Source organism: Dipodomys spectabilis, unplaced genomic scaffold (genome assembly GCF_019054845.1).
Source record: "Dipodomys spectabilis isolate Male_0828 unplaced genomic scaffold, ASM1905484v1 ptg000147l, whole genome shotgun sequence".
Taxonomy (NCBI): domain Eukaryota; kingdom Metazoa; phylum Chordata; class Mammalia; order Rodentia; family Heteromyidae; genus Dipodomys; species Dipodomys spectabilis.
The window spans coordinates 5,980,121-5,994,599 of NW_024870824.1; the positions used below are offsets into that span (position 1 = coordinate 5,980,121).

General features: G+C 37.8%; 1 protein-coding gene across 1 annotated transcript in view; it reads left to right on the plus strand.

Annotated features, from left to right (window-relative positions):
- Positions 1-14,479, plus strand: part of Ctnna1 (catenin alpha 1) — a 144,264-nt gene that overhangs the window by 97,455 nt on the left and 32,330 nt on the right. Inside the window, exons 8-9 of the mRNA XM_042692034.1 lie at positions 7,098-7,178; positions 8,334-8,486. Of these exons, the coding sequence (XP_042547968.1) occupies positions 7,098-7,178; positions 8,334-8,486 (234 nt within the window). The remainder of the gene's footprint in view (positions 1-7,097; positions 7,179-8,333; positions 8,487-14,479) is intronic.

Here is a 14,479-nt window from a genome sequence, read left to right on the forward strand (position 1 = left end):
GTAATGGATTGGAGGGTCTATGGCACTGAAATACAATAGGACATTTTCACACTAGCTCCTACTGGCACCCTTAAGAACTGAATTTTGAGTCTCACACTAGCTCTTGTTGGGATCTTTCTTGTGAATACAAAAGGTCACTTGTACATTGGAATAGGATTTTTACTTTGGTTTGTTTTTGCTTGATTTCACTATCTCCTGATTGGATAGTGCTATCACTTTACAAACTTTGACTATGAATGAGCAGCTCCAGGTTAGTGTTGTAAAAATGCTAAAGATGTTTCTAGCATGAGTCAATGCCATGCTTTCAAGCCTACTAATATTAATGCCTTTAATACATGATCTGACTGTATATACCTATTTCCCACCCCCAGCCCCATACCTTTGGCATTTTCCTTAGTTTTGTTTCTGACCTGAGCCAGAAATATACTGTGTCTATGAAACAAGATTTTCTGAGGTTTTCATTTACTGGGAAAGTCTTAAGAAGTCATTACCTTAAGAGGTAAAATTTTTGTGCTTGAATGTGGTACTTGAGTGAGGACTAGAAGACATTAAGCACTGTGTAAAAGTTCTGTGGAAACAATGCAGATATAGTTTTTTGAGTTCTAAAAGTTATCCTAAGGAGCAAGTTTAATTGACAGAAATGCTGTGGAGAGAAGTCAGCAAGAATACTCCAAGGGACAGTAGAGACAGGTCTGACATTTGTGAAGGAAGAAGGGAAGGGGACTGACTCAGTGTAATTCACTGGCTAAGTAGAAGTCTTCAAGCCTGTGAGATTTTGCTCACATCCTGAAGAATGAGTTTTCACTAGCACTTGTACCACCATGTTCCTGTGTGATCCTGCTCAGGAAGGGAGAAGAGAGATGAATGTGTCCTTTTGTAGATGGAGCAATGCCACTGCCCCATTGACCTCAATTCCCTCTATAGTCCATCTCAATAGGTTTGTTATATGGATGAGCTTGTGAAATTTTGTTGCTTGTACTGTTTTCTGTTAAGGTGTGGATCTATCACACTAGGTTTCTGAAACTCATTTGCTAGGATCTTGCCCCCAACGGTTCCCAAGAGAAGAGTCTCAGAGTCTTTTAAAATTTGTTTTTAATGGAAAAGAAATAAGGTGAAGCCTTTTCGTGGTGCATGCTTGTAATCCCAGCATCCCAGAAACTGAGGCAAGGAGGATCATGAGTTTGAGCCAAGCTTTAGCTTCAAAGCAAGATCATGTTTCCAAAAATAGCCAACAGCTACCACCATTATATCACCCCTCAGAATGCTGTAAATGTCTTACTGAAGGCAGCCATATTCTGGTGAAAAAACAAAAACTTTACTGATACAGAAAACAAGTTAAATTCTTTTAGCCACTTTAATTCCTTGGGTGAAAAAGCAGCAAGTCAGTTGGGTTAAGACAACCATAATTAAGAATGAATTATATGTTAAAAATTATGAAGAAAAAAAAATCTCCTTGCTCTTGGACTCTTAGTTCTTTTGTTCCTTGCCTACTTCTTACATACTAATGAATGGAAACTACCTAAATCGTATTATTCCAGTACTATTATAACAGAATTGTGGGCAAGGAAAGTTGCCCAGAAAAACAGAATGCAGTCATTATTGTTATTTTAAGTAAGAACGATGTCCTGTGTTGCCCAGGCTGGCCTTTACTCAAGATCCTCCTGCCTCAGTTTCCCGAATAGCTGAGATTATCGATATTTACTACTATACCCAATAAGTCGTCATCATCTCATGACTTTAGGAAAGTGGGAAGTTGTTTGCTGCATTATAATGTGGAGAGAACATGGTTCTTACTAGGTCAGTAGCTATCTTTCTCACCTGCCTACTTTTTTATTCAAAAAGTTGAAGCTGTTGACCCAAAGAAGATGAAAGCATTTTTGTCTGAATCTGTAGAATAATGCACAATTCCCATTGATGGAAGTTTGTGCTACTTTGTTGTCTTTATTCTAGTTTACCTTTATAGATGTCTTCCTTTTTTCCGAAATAAACTGGTTCTTAGGTTTCATCTTAGAGCAGCTTTCTTCTACATATGCCTTTGACATAAAGTAGCAGCACTACTTCTGGAAAATGATGTCTGTCATCTCTTTCAATTCTCAGTTCTTTAGGTGTTAAGAATAGTTTGAAAGCCAGGTGCAGGTGGTTTGTGTCTGTAATCCCTAGTTACTTGGGAGGCTGAGATCTGAGGATCACAATTCAAAGCCAGCCCAGGCAGGACAGCTCATGAAACTCTCATCTCCTATTAACTGTCAAAAAATCTGGAAGTGGAGCTCAAGGACAGTTGCCAGGCTGGTATCGCCCCCTCCCCCCCCCCAAAAAAAACAAAACAGAGTATAGTTTTAAGTAATATAGTGAGTCAGTGTAGCAGGTTTCAGATAATTGTCTACATTCCTCTGTCTAAGTTTGCTTTGAGTATATTGCTAACTGGGGAGAAGCAGACATAAAGATATATAAATAAATGAAATTTTCTCTTTCCATGGTAAATAACTTCATATTTGCTTTATATTAAAAGCCAAATGTTTCTTTAATTGTATGCTGTAAGAATTATGTCTAAGGACCAGTGTTGCACCAAAGTGTCCTAGACATGTTAAAACAACAATCATTCATTCATTGAGTGTTAATCTGGGGATTTGAACTCAGGGCCTGGGTGTTATCCCTGAGCAGCTCAAGGCTAGCACTGTATCATTTGAGCAACAGCTCCATTTCTCAATTTTTTTGGTAGTTATTTGGAGATCAGAGTATCATGGACTTTCCTGCCCAGGCAGGCTTCAAACCTCACTCCTCAGATCAGCCTCCTGAATAGCTAAGATTACAAGTATGAGCCTGGCAAACAGATTTATTTATTTGTTTGTTTGTTTATTTGTCATGGGCCTCAACTCAGCTCCTCAGCTCAAGACTAGTGCTCTACCACTTGAGCCACAGCACTACTTCCTGCCCTTTCTGCTTATGTGGTGCTGAGGACTCGAACACAGGGCTTCATGCATGCAAGGCAAAGCACTTTACCACTGAGCCACCTTCCCAGCCCCAAACAGATCTTTTTGCTGGCACTCTTGATGGCTGCCTGAAAAAATCTCTTCAGTTTAAAAAAAAATTTAAAAAAAATAAAGCAAAAAGCTAAACCCAAAACAGTAGCTTTTAGAGTAGAAGTCCTAGGTTTTGTTGGTCTGACTATGTCCTCTGCTGAAACACTTTTGGATCTTGGTTAGCTTCAAACATTCTTTATTGTTTTCTTAGGAAGTCCTATTGCCACTGCTAAGCCAGATACACATATATCAAAATTAAATGTGAGGGCATACCCTACTCAATGAAATAGAGCCTTTTAATTAGGTAGGAATTGAGGATCACTAATTTTAGTTTGCCCACAACTTCCAGTAAGTCATCAAGTTGAGTATCTGAAGAGCCTAAATCCTTAATATCTGCAAATCTAAAACTTTAAGATAAGTCTATGCAAATATTCAAGGAAACTCTAAAACCAGGAATACTCTGATCCTAAGCATTTTGGACAAGAAATTGTCAATGTTCCAGAATTACTTTACCTAACATTGATACCTTTATTTTTGCACAGATAAAACTTACAAATTAAATTTTATTACTTAATTTTAAAAGAAATAGTCTTATTTTACATATCAATATGCTTTCTACTTTCTTGAAGTTTCATGTGTTGTGTATATATATGCAATAATCCTTGTTATATTTAAGGTGATTGGAACCTTAAAATTACGTAAGTGATTAGTTACCTAAAAGGTTTATTAAATAAGTACTTTCTAATTGCAACTCTTGACTAGCGAGGCATAAATTTCTATTTCCTGTAGTAAGACAAATTAATTTTTGAGGAAGTTTGGCAAAGACAGTATTAATAGATTCAGAGTGTGGGCTGGCATTGTATCTTTGGGGGGTAAGGTGGGAGCCTGGTGCTTACTAGAGTGGAGCAGTACTGCTGAGTGACACCTCCCTCCCTGTTTTTCACAGGTTATTTTTAGGATAGGAGCTCACATCCCATCTGGATGTATAGCTGAGCCATGATCTACCTATTATCCCTGGGATCACAAGTGCATCCCTGCCCCTTCTATGGAGATGGAATTGCATCAATTTTCTACCATGGCTGTCCTGTGACATAGTGATTCTCCTGGTCTCGGCTTCCCATGTAGCTTGAGATGATAGATGTAGCTTGCTTAGCCATGGGTTGGGAAGGGTCTTTTCTGGCCTTGAACTTCCATCCTCCACTTTTTAGCCACCTCCCCTCCTACCTTTGGTGCCCCCCCCCCACCCCCAAGCTTGGATTACAAATATAAGCCACTGGCACCCAGCTTGGCATTATATCTTAAAATGAATTTTCTGGTGTGACTAATTTTTGCTGGTATTAAGTTAAAAAAATCCTTCCATCAGGCTGGGAAGGTGGCTCAGTGGTAGAGCGCTTGCCTTGCATGCCAGAGGCCCTGGGTTCGATTCCTCAGCACCACATACGCAAAAAGGAAAAAAAAAGCCGGAAATGGTGCTGTGGCTCGGCCCAGAGTTCAGGTCCCACGACCGGACCCCCCCCCCCCCCCCCAAAAAAAAAAAAAAAAAATCCTTCCATCCAAACTGAGGCAGTCTAAGTTACAGATTGGGGTCTCATGAGGTCCGTGAACCCAACCTTTGGGATTCAGATTCCATGTATTTTCATGATTCTGAAAGCTGACACTTGAGATGCAGATCCACTACTGGCTTTTTGCTGGTTAATTAGAGATAAGGTCTCATATTTCTCTACCTGGGCTGACCTTGAACTGTGATCCTCAGACCTTAGCTTAGTGAGAAGGTAGGATTACCCGCATAAGCCACCAGTGCCCAGTAATCTTGGATATTTTGATCTTGAGAGTTTTCAGTAACTAAGCATCGTTAAGTTGACTTAGTTCTCTTCTGACCCATAGAAGAATAAACCACACCTTATTTCTGCTGATTGTAATCCTTATTCCTGTTGTTAATGACACCCCTATCTCAGATCACCACCTGCATGAATATTAGTGGACCATTTAATTTTATTACCAATACACAAGTGCAGGAGGAATTTGAAAGGAATGGGACTGATTTGATTTGATACTGACCATATCAATTCACAGCTTCTGTCATAAGTCCTCTCTTACCTCCTTTCTGTCCTCTGCTAAATAACATCCCTCAATATTTTTTTCTCTTTTCTTCTCTAACATTTCTTAGAGATAAGTGACATTGTTCCCACTTAACAGAAGGTAAGAGATAAAGTGAATAACAAATTACATAAGACACATAATAAGCACACAGCCACATCTCCCTGTCCCCACTAATTCACCAGAGATGTCTTATGTATGTGTATGAACATCATACCTATACAAAAATGTCCCAAAGGCACCAAATTCCTTTGTCCATTTGTATTTCTTCTGGGATTATTAAAGTGTTAGAGAAAAAAGGTCACTTTTTTGTGAGAACACATTTTAAATATATTTCATAGTTCAGTATAGTTTAGATCTTACTAGATCTCAGCTGCACCTGAGATAATAACTTTTATCTCTTTGCTTTCAAATTGCATGTATTTCATTTGTGTGTAGTTATTGAGGCACCTTCCCAAAAGATAATATGTTCCTTTCTATGTACATTAAGCTTAGCCTGGAAATTCTAAAAATATGATCAAGTAATTTTACAAAGCAGTCTGATTTAAGCTGCATAATATATATTATTAATTCTGATTGGTCATGGTACATCGATTTTAAATTTTACTTTAAAGTCACAGTTTTAGAGCTGGGCACCAGTGGCTCACCTATAATCCCAGCCACTCAGAAGGCTGAGATCTGAGAACTGTGCTTTGAAGCTAACCAGGGCAGAAAGTCTGTGATTCTTATTTCCAATAGACTACTAAAATAGCTGGGAGTGGAGCTCTGACTCAGGTGGTAGAGCACTAGCCTTGATTGAGCAAAAGCAGCTTAGGGACAGTTCCCAGGGCCTTAAGTTCAAGTCCAAGGACCTTACAGCCCTCCTCCCCTTCCAGATCTCAGTTCTTGCAGTTTACCGGGACTAGTTCAGTAATTAAATTGCTGAATGCTTAACCTTGAGTTAAACTTTTTATCTTTTTAGGGAAAGAGGGTGAGATTGACCCTCTTTCAGCCTAGCCTAGCCTGACCTTAAACTCTATAAATACTTCTGCCTTAGCCTCCCAAATGCTGGGATCACAGGTGTACAGGTGTGTATGTACCACCGTACTCAGATTAATTAATGAATTTATTTATTTTGCGCTGGCACTAATTCTTGAACTCCGGGCCTGGGAGCTGTCCCTAGCTTTTTTGCTCATGATGGCACTCTACTTCTTGAGCCACAGCTCTACTTCTGGCCTTTATGTGGTTAATTGGAGATGAGTCTCATGGACTTTTCTGCCTAGGTTGGCTTCAGACTATGATCCTTAAAATGTCAAGCCTCTGAGTAGCTAGGATTACAGGCATGAACCACCATGTGTCCACCAATAAATTTAATTTTTGAGGTTAAATTTTAAGCACAACTTTTTGCCAAGTCAGGAAAATCAAAAGTTTAAGAGACCAACTTGGGGTGCAAGTTGAGAATCTTGTCTCTTAAAAACAAAAAATAACAACAAAAAATCCTGTCTCTTGACTTTTCTTATTTTGGCAAAACTTGTCATTTTAGTCATCAGATAATATGGAACCTAACAAACAACAAGCATTAGCTCATGTATTTTTGGTGGATGCTCATGTGAACAAACCCAGGGTGCTATTAGTTGTGTGAAAGTATAGCACATACAGTTATACAGGTCACATAATACGTGGTAGTGATAATAAATGCTTTTTTTGTTTTAAAAGATACTATGGAGTCTTAAGAATTTTTTTATTATTATTAACAGAAGATGTTTTTACGTACAAAATCACTCTGCCCCCCACTAGTTTACAACTTTGGGATTGAAAAAAAGTTGTTCTTGTTTGCTTGCTTGTCAAGTTCTAGGGCTTTGTGTATGTTAAGACAAGTGTGAAGCCTTGTTCCCAGCTGATTGTACTGTTTATCCAATGTTGATTTGAGCTCTATGTAATTATAAAGTATTATTACAGTTTCTTTTAACTAAAGTGTTCATCTCTTTACCTTTTATACAGGCTGGACGTAAAGAAAGAAGTGATGCACTCAATTCTGCAATAGATAAAATGACCAAGAAGACCAGGGACCTGCGGAGACAGGTAAGGTAAAAGAAAGTAGTGATTGCTTTTCTAAGTTCTCAAATTTTTAGTTTTGATTAAAACCCTAATAAATAGTAGGCTTATTTTTCATTGAAAGAATAGATTTTAAGTGGCTCTGTGTTTTATTACTTGTAAACTTCATAGTGGTGGGGGACTTGTATTAATAAATATGGTCCCATGGGGATGAACTGAATAAATGAGCTCTAGCATGAAAAGAGGATGTATAAGAGGAAAGTCAATTTAAGATGACTTGGGGAAATAAGTTCTAAGGATTTTGTTAAATTAGCTCACGTACAGTAGACATGAAATTCTAGTTACTTATTTGACTTGCCCTATTCTGAAAATACATTTGCAGTTAGATCCCTTACCTCATTGGGGTAAATGTATTTCCAATTCAAATATGTTAGTATAGCAATATTTCAGATGCCAAGTTCCATATTAGTAAATATAAACAATCTGTTTATTTAATGATAAATAATTCAGTTAACATTTTGGAATCAAATTGAATTTTAATCTTTAAAAAATTAGGGCTAGGCTTATAAAATAATGTATTAAAGCTTTTGAAATGAATAATTTAGCCAATTTCCAAGAATTGGTGGAGAACATTTATTGTTAATGTCTGATAATAAGTAAAATTAAATATTGAACATTATCATCATACAATTTCATTTTGATAAAGCAGTTTCAGAAATGGTTAAAAAATAATCTTTAAGTTTGAAGATTCATATTCATACTTTGCTAACCCTTTCAAACACTAGAAAGTATTATTTCTTCTCATTTCATTTAAACAATTAGGCTAATTATATACATCCCGAGGCTATGTGCCAGTTCAGTTCAGAGCTGCTTTCTTTTCAGCGTGGTGTTATTCCTTTACGAGTTAGTCCTTAGTGTTGCAATTCCCAAGAATAAAGGATATTTTCTTAAACATTGAGGATCTGTTCTGTGACCACAGTGTAAGCCACTGATTGTATCCACAATCCTTGTTTCTGGTTAAGTAATTGTTCTTACAGGAGGAGGGGTCCTCCTGTAAGTACAGCTAGTGTTTCATAGGCTTCCATTAAAGACAAAGATGTGAACAAGGTGAAGGGTGGAAAAGGGGTATAGGAAACAACTTCTTAGTACAAACAAAAATCACATCACAATTTTAATTCCTAGCTCCGCAAAGCTGTCATGGACCATGTATCAGATTCTTTTCTGGAAACCAATGTTCCACTTTTAGTATTGATTGAAGCTGCAAAAAATGGAAATGAGAAAGAAGTTAAGGAGTATGCTCAAGTTTTTCGTGAACATGCCAACAAGTTGATTGAGGTAAGTATATTTGCAGTTTTCTTAACTGTTAGTAACAAAATGTAGTCCAAAGTTTCTGTTACATGATTTAATCAACTAAAAAATTTTAAGGACTCACCTAATATATAATGTATAAATTGATAGTCTTTATCAGTGGGCATATGTCCCAAAGTAGCATTATGTAGATAATTCCTATCTAGAAACGTAAAAACTATCACTTAATGGTAATGCAGATAAAAACAGATCATGAGAAAAAATTCAAAACGATGGTACAGAAAGTGGTAGCGCTGAGAACAGGAAATTGAAGTTACACTGCTTGGGCTTGCATCTTGGCAAGTTACCTAAGGCCTCTCAATTCCCATTTCTTGTCTTTAAAGATTCTGGAAGTGGCGCTGTAGCTCAAGCCGGGGGGAGGGGGGTGGAGCTCTTTCCTTGAGCTGAAGAGCACAGCCACAGCACCCAAGCCCAGAGTTCAAGCCCCATGACCGACCACTCCCCCCCCCCCCCCCCCCCCCCCAAAAAAATTTAAAGATTCTGGCCCAATGCCAGTTGTTCAGCCTGTAATCAGGAGGCTGAGATCTGAGGTCACAGTTTGAAGCCAGCCCAGGCAGAAAAGTCCCTGTGAGACCCATCTTCCAATTAACCACTCAAAAACTGGAAGTGGAGCTGTGGCTAAAATGGTAGATCACTAGCCTTGAGCAAAAGAGCTCATGGACAGTATCCAGGCCCTGAGTTCAAGTCCAGGACCAGCCAAAAAAAAGAGGAACCTGGACTGGAGCATGGCTCAAGTGGTAGAAAAACTTGTTTAATCAATACAAAGCTCTCCAATACCACAAAAAGATGATACTTCTGATACCTACCTTGATCAGAAAAGAAGATGATGTGGGTCAGATGTTTAGCCTTCTTGCCAGAGCCTTAGACTCATATAGTCTTCTTATTTTAAAAGTGAAGGAAATGAGCCTTGACATGCTGCTGATTAGATAGATTTATATAGCAAATATCTATGGAAATGGCTGGGTTTTAGTGTGATAAGAATACAAAATGTTTTGTTATTTAAATTTCTAGATGTCGGTCTTGTACCTCATTTCCTAATTGAATTTATATTGTTTAATTTATTGCTATGTTTTGGTAATGTGGTACATAGTAAACATACATACAAGGTACTTGGTTTTGTAACTGCAGTACAGAAACATAGTATTTGGTAGAGATATTCCATAGACCATTTGGTAGATTGGTCTCTATTAAGAACAGAAAATGAGAATTCATGTAAAATGTATGTCTTGTACATTTGGATTTATAGTGACATGACATTGGAATGTAAAAACATTCCAAAGGAAACATTAAATGTATTACAAATTTTGCATCGAATGTTTTTTGTACATAAATTGAGTGTTATTCTGATCTTAATTATGGATAGAATGCATACGTCAGTCTACTATGCAAGTTAATAACCCCAGTATTTGAGCTAAAATTGGAGAATTTCGTTTGTGTCTCCGTAATTTTGTTCACAGTAGTCACATGACTGCATAAGTTGTAATTTCCAAATGTACAAAGATTGTGTTCAGGAAGCCAGTCTCTTGAAAGCAGCCTATGTATTAGAAACTGTGTTTGAGTGACAAGAATTAAGAACACTGCCAGCCCAGGGCCTTAAGTACCAGCATGATAATGAGCTCAGTGTGGCAGCTAAACAGAGGACAGTCCTTGTCTGCACTGGAGTTGGAGAGTCCTTGATTGGGATCAGTTGTGTTATCCTCAGTCTCCCTTGTCATACTCACAAAGCTGATAACTTGCTGAGTGCCTACTGTATACCAGTAATGATTACTTTTCCACAGCAGCATTTTTTAGTTAAGGAAACTGGGGCTTTAAAAGGCTGAGTACTTATAAGTTTATTCAACTTTTATTCCTCCAACAATGATGGTTGGGCACTCAAACCTCACTGGTATATATACAACTAACATACACTCAGAAGCACTGGATGAACCAGTGACTTTTAAAACTTTTTTCTAAGCCAGACGCTGGTGGCTCACACCTGTAATCCTAGCTACTCAGGAGGCTGAGATGTGAGGATTGAGGTTCAAAGTCAGCCCTGGCAGGAAAGTCCATGAAACTCTTTATCTCCAATAAACCCACTAGAAAAGCGCTGTGGCTCAAGTGGTAGAGCGCTAGCCTTGAGCTGAAGAGCTGAGGGACAGCGCTCAGGCCCAGAGTTCAAACCCCAGGACCAACAAAAAATAAAACAACAAAGAAAACCAACAACAAAAAAACTTTGTTCCAGGAGCTTCTCCCAAGTGTATAGTTTTTATTTCATTCTGAAAATCAGTAGCTAAGGTTTCCCTTAAAGATTAGCTGGTGATATTTCTCATCACTTCTTAGTTCTAACCCCTTTTCTCGCATCTTTCTCCTTTCTATGCCTTCCATTCTCATCACCTACCCCATCCTATCTATGTATTAAATAATGTGAGTTTTAATTGCTTGAGACATAACTATAGGCTTTGTAGTACCAAACTGCAAACACTTAAGTTGCATTTATAATAATAAAGACCGTAGATATATAATTGCATATGTCTGAGAAAAGGAAAAGAATTTTTATAATTTGTTTTATATGCCTCAAATTTCTAACTCAAGGCAGAATTACATTCTTCAGTTAAAGGCTTTTCCCCTCACCACTTTGTGTTACAGTGAAACACTTTGAACCAGAGACTTTATTTTAGCAAAGAAAAAATATTTCATCGTGAGTCATTTGTGAATCTCTTGACTTCATTTCTTTTCATTATTTCTCCTCTAACTGGAATTAAATGTCTCTGGGCCAATTTCAGGTTGGGATACCCTTTTTCCTGAAGATTCAGTAGAAGTAAGAGTGCCACATAACGCTGGCTCACACCTGAAATCCTAGCTACTTAAGAGGCCGAGATCTGAGGATTGCGGTTTGAAGCCAGCTTGGACAGGAAAGTCTGTAAGAGTTTTAATCCAATAAATTACTCAGAAGTGGTGCTGTGGCTCAAGTGGTAGAACTGAAGCCTTTAGAAAAAAAAGGTCAGGGACAGCACCCAGGCCTTGTTCAAGCCTCAGGACTGGCATCTAAATACATACATACATACATACATACATACATACGTAAAGAGTGCTACATGACTTTTGGGCAGGGCTGGTGGCAATAAGCCTCTGACAGACAAGGAGAGGTTTAGAGTCTATGGCCACAGAGGATTATGCCAATTTTTTTGATAAGGACTGACCCCCTAAAATGCCCCATCTAATCTATACTACTAGAAATTACTGTAGAATCACAGGTTAATTAAGTCATGAGTCCCAACAAGATTACCTGTATTTCAGATGTTAGATACATTTTCGAGGAGGTCCCCAAGCCATTTCTACTCTGACCAAATTGTTGCAAATCTGAGGAATTCCCATGACCCACCTCAAATTTGATAATTAACTAGAACAACTTAAAACATTTTATTTTAAAGGTAGGGCCTTTAGTCAGGACCAACCAAGGGAACAACAGTCTGAAAAGTTAACATAAATGCAAAGCTTATATGCCCCTAGTAATAGAATTGGGACATTTCACCCTCCTCACATTGATAATTTGCACTAACAAGGTAGCTCCACCGAATTTAATTTTCTATAGTTTTGTGATATAGGCACAATATATTGACTAATTATTTGATACTCATTCTCCAGTCCCTCTTTCCTCCAAGTAAAACTGACCTCCTAACCCCAATTGTCTAATTATAATGGTTAGCCCCCTATCCTTTATTAGCCTAAAAAACTATCTTGGCTGGCCATGAATAGGCAATATACTCCCTATTAATGAAATTCCTAAATTTTAAGCAATGTAAGAATCTAGGATAAAAACTAAACAGTTATATAATATATGGTGTCTCCTTTAAAGGTATGTGGAATGTATAGTTTTCAGGTAGCTTGACTATATAGACAGCCTGGCTTGCTAGAAAACCATAAATGCATGGAAGAGGTAAGGCAGGGCACATTTGTTTTCAGAAGCTTTATGTAGGTTCTTTTTGAGATGGTTCCCACTTTTCTTACCTGGTACCATTTGCTTTGTTTGAGCTTTGTTTCCCCTGGAGTTTCTGCCTTTTTTAAAAAAAATATTTTTTTATTTTTTATTGTAAAGATACTATACAGAGGGTTACAGTTACATGAGTAAGGTAATGAGTACACTTCCTATTGAGCATTGTTACCCCCCTCCATTGTTTTCCCCCTACCATCCCTTCCCTCCCTCCCTTCCCTGAGGTTCTTTTTTTTTTTTTATTGTGATTTAGTGATTACATAATTTCCCATATTTCACAGTATTGTGGAATAATGATGCTCATTTAAAGTCACAAGTTCATTCTAACTTTCCTGGAGCAAATTGTCTATCACAGTCTATAACAAATAACAGTGTACACATATACACCATACATGTGATCAGCAGCATGGGGATATTTAGTAGTGGTTCGACCAGATGAGTGGGAGTTCTTTGTTTCTTAAGTCCTGTTAGTTTTGTCGTATCACCTAACATTTTGGATTTAGCATCCACTTATCAGGGAGACCATGTACCGTTTGTCTCTTTGTTCTTGGCTTACCTCGCTCAACATGATTCCTTCTAGCTCCATCCATTTCCCTGCAAATGCCATTATGGCTGCATAATATTCCATTGTGTATAGATATCACAATTTTTGGATCCATTCATCTGTGGTGGGGCATCTGGGTTGTTTCCATAACCTAGCTGTTGTGAACAGTGCTGCAATAAACATGGAGGTGCACGTGTCCTTGTATATTGGTTCCTGTTGTTCAGGGTAGATGCCTAGAAGTGGTATGACTAGGTCGTAAGGGAGGTCAATCTTTAGCTTTCTAAGGACCCTCCAGACTGCTTTCCAAAGTGGTTGTATAAGTGTACATTCCCACCAGCAGTGTAATAGGGTTCCTCTTTCTCCACATCCCCTCCAGCATTTGTCGTTGGCTGATTTGTGGATGTGGGACATTCTGACTGGGGTAAGGTGGTATCTCAGGGTTGTCTTTATTTGCATTTCCTTCACCACCAGGGATGATGAACATTTCCTCATGTGTTTCTTTGCCATTTTTATTTCTTCATCTGAGAAGTCCCTCTTTAGTTCCCTTACCCATTTAGTAATTGGTTTCTTAGGTTTGGGAGGGATTAGTTTCTTGAGTTCCCTATATATACAGGATGTTAACCCCTTGTCTGATATATTGCTGGTAAATATTTTTTCCCAATTAGTTGGTTGTCTTTTTAGCTGAGTTTCTGCCTTTTTAATAATCAGGTTTTCTTTTCTGTCCAGGGAATCAAGTCTGTATGTTAACAGCAGAGTAAATAATTCTTCTTTATATAATCAAAGGTTTTCATTCTGAGGTGTAAGTCTCTTTCTGTGTATCTTTTTTAATCATCAGTCTTTTTTAGACTCCTTCGTTGGAAACATGTTTCCTTCAGGGGTGGAATATTCCATTGATGAGTCTCTCGCAGTTAGGAGAGGGAAGCCACAATCTGCTCTGAATCCTCCCAATTCATCTTGCTGCCACACACTTACGAATTGGGATACTTTATGCAATATATAGTTAAATATTATTAGTATATAATATGGAAAAAGAATGTAAAATAGATTATCAATACATGTTGACTACATGTGAAAACATTTTCAGAAACTTTTTGAAAATATGTTTTCTATCATTATTCCACAGTACTGGGAAATTTGGGAAATTATGTAATCACTTAATCACAATTTAAAAAAAAGGGGGGAAAAAAGAAAATATATTTTCTTTAGTGGGTTTGTTTTTGTTTTGATGGTTGGTTGTGGGGCTTGAACTCAGGTCCTGGACACTGTCCCTGAACTCTCTCTTTTTTTTTATTGTAAAGATACTATACAAAGGGGTTAGTTATATGAATAAGGTAATTAGTACATTTCCTATAGAGCATTGTTACCCCCTTCTTTGTTTTCCCCTACTATCCATTTTTTCCCCACCACCCCCTCATTTTCAACATAGTGTTTTATACCTATGTCTCA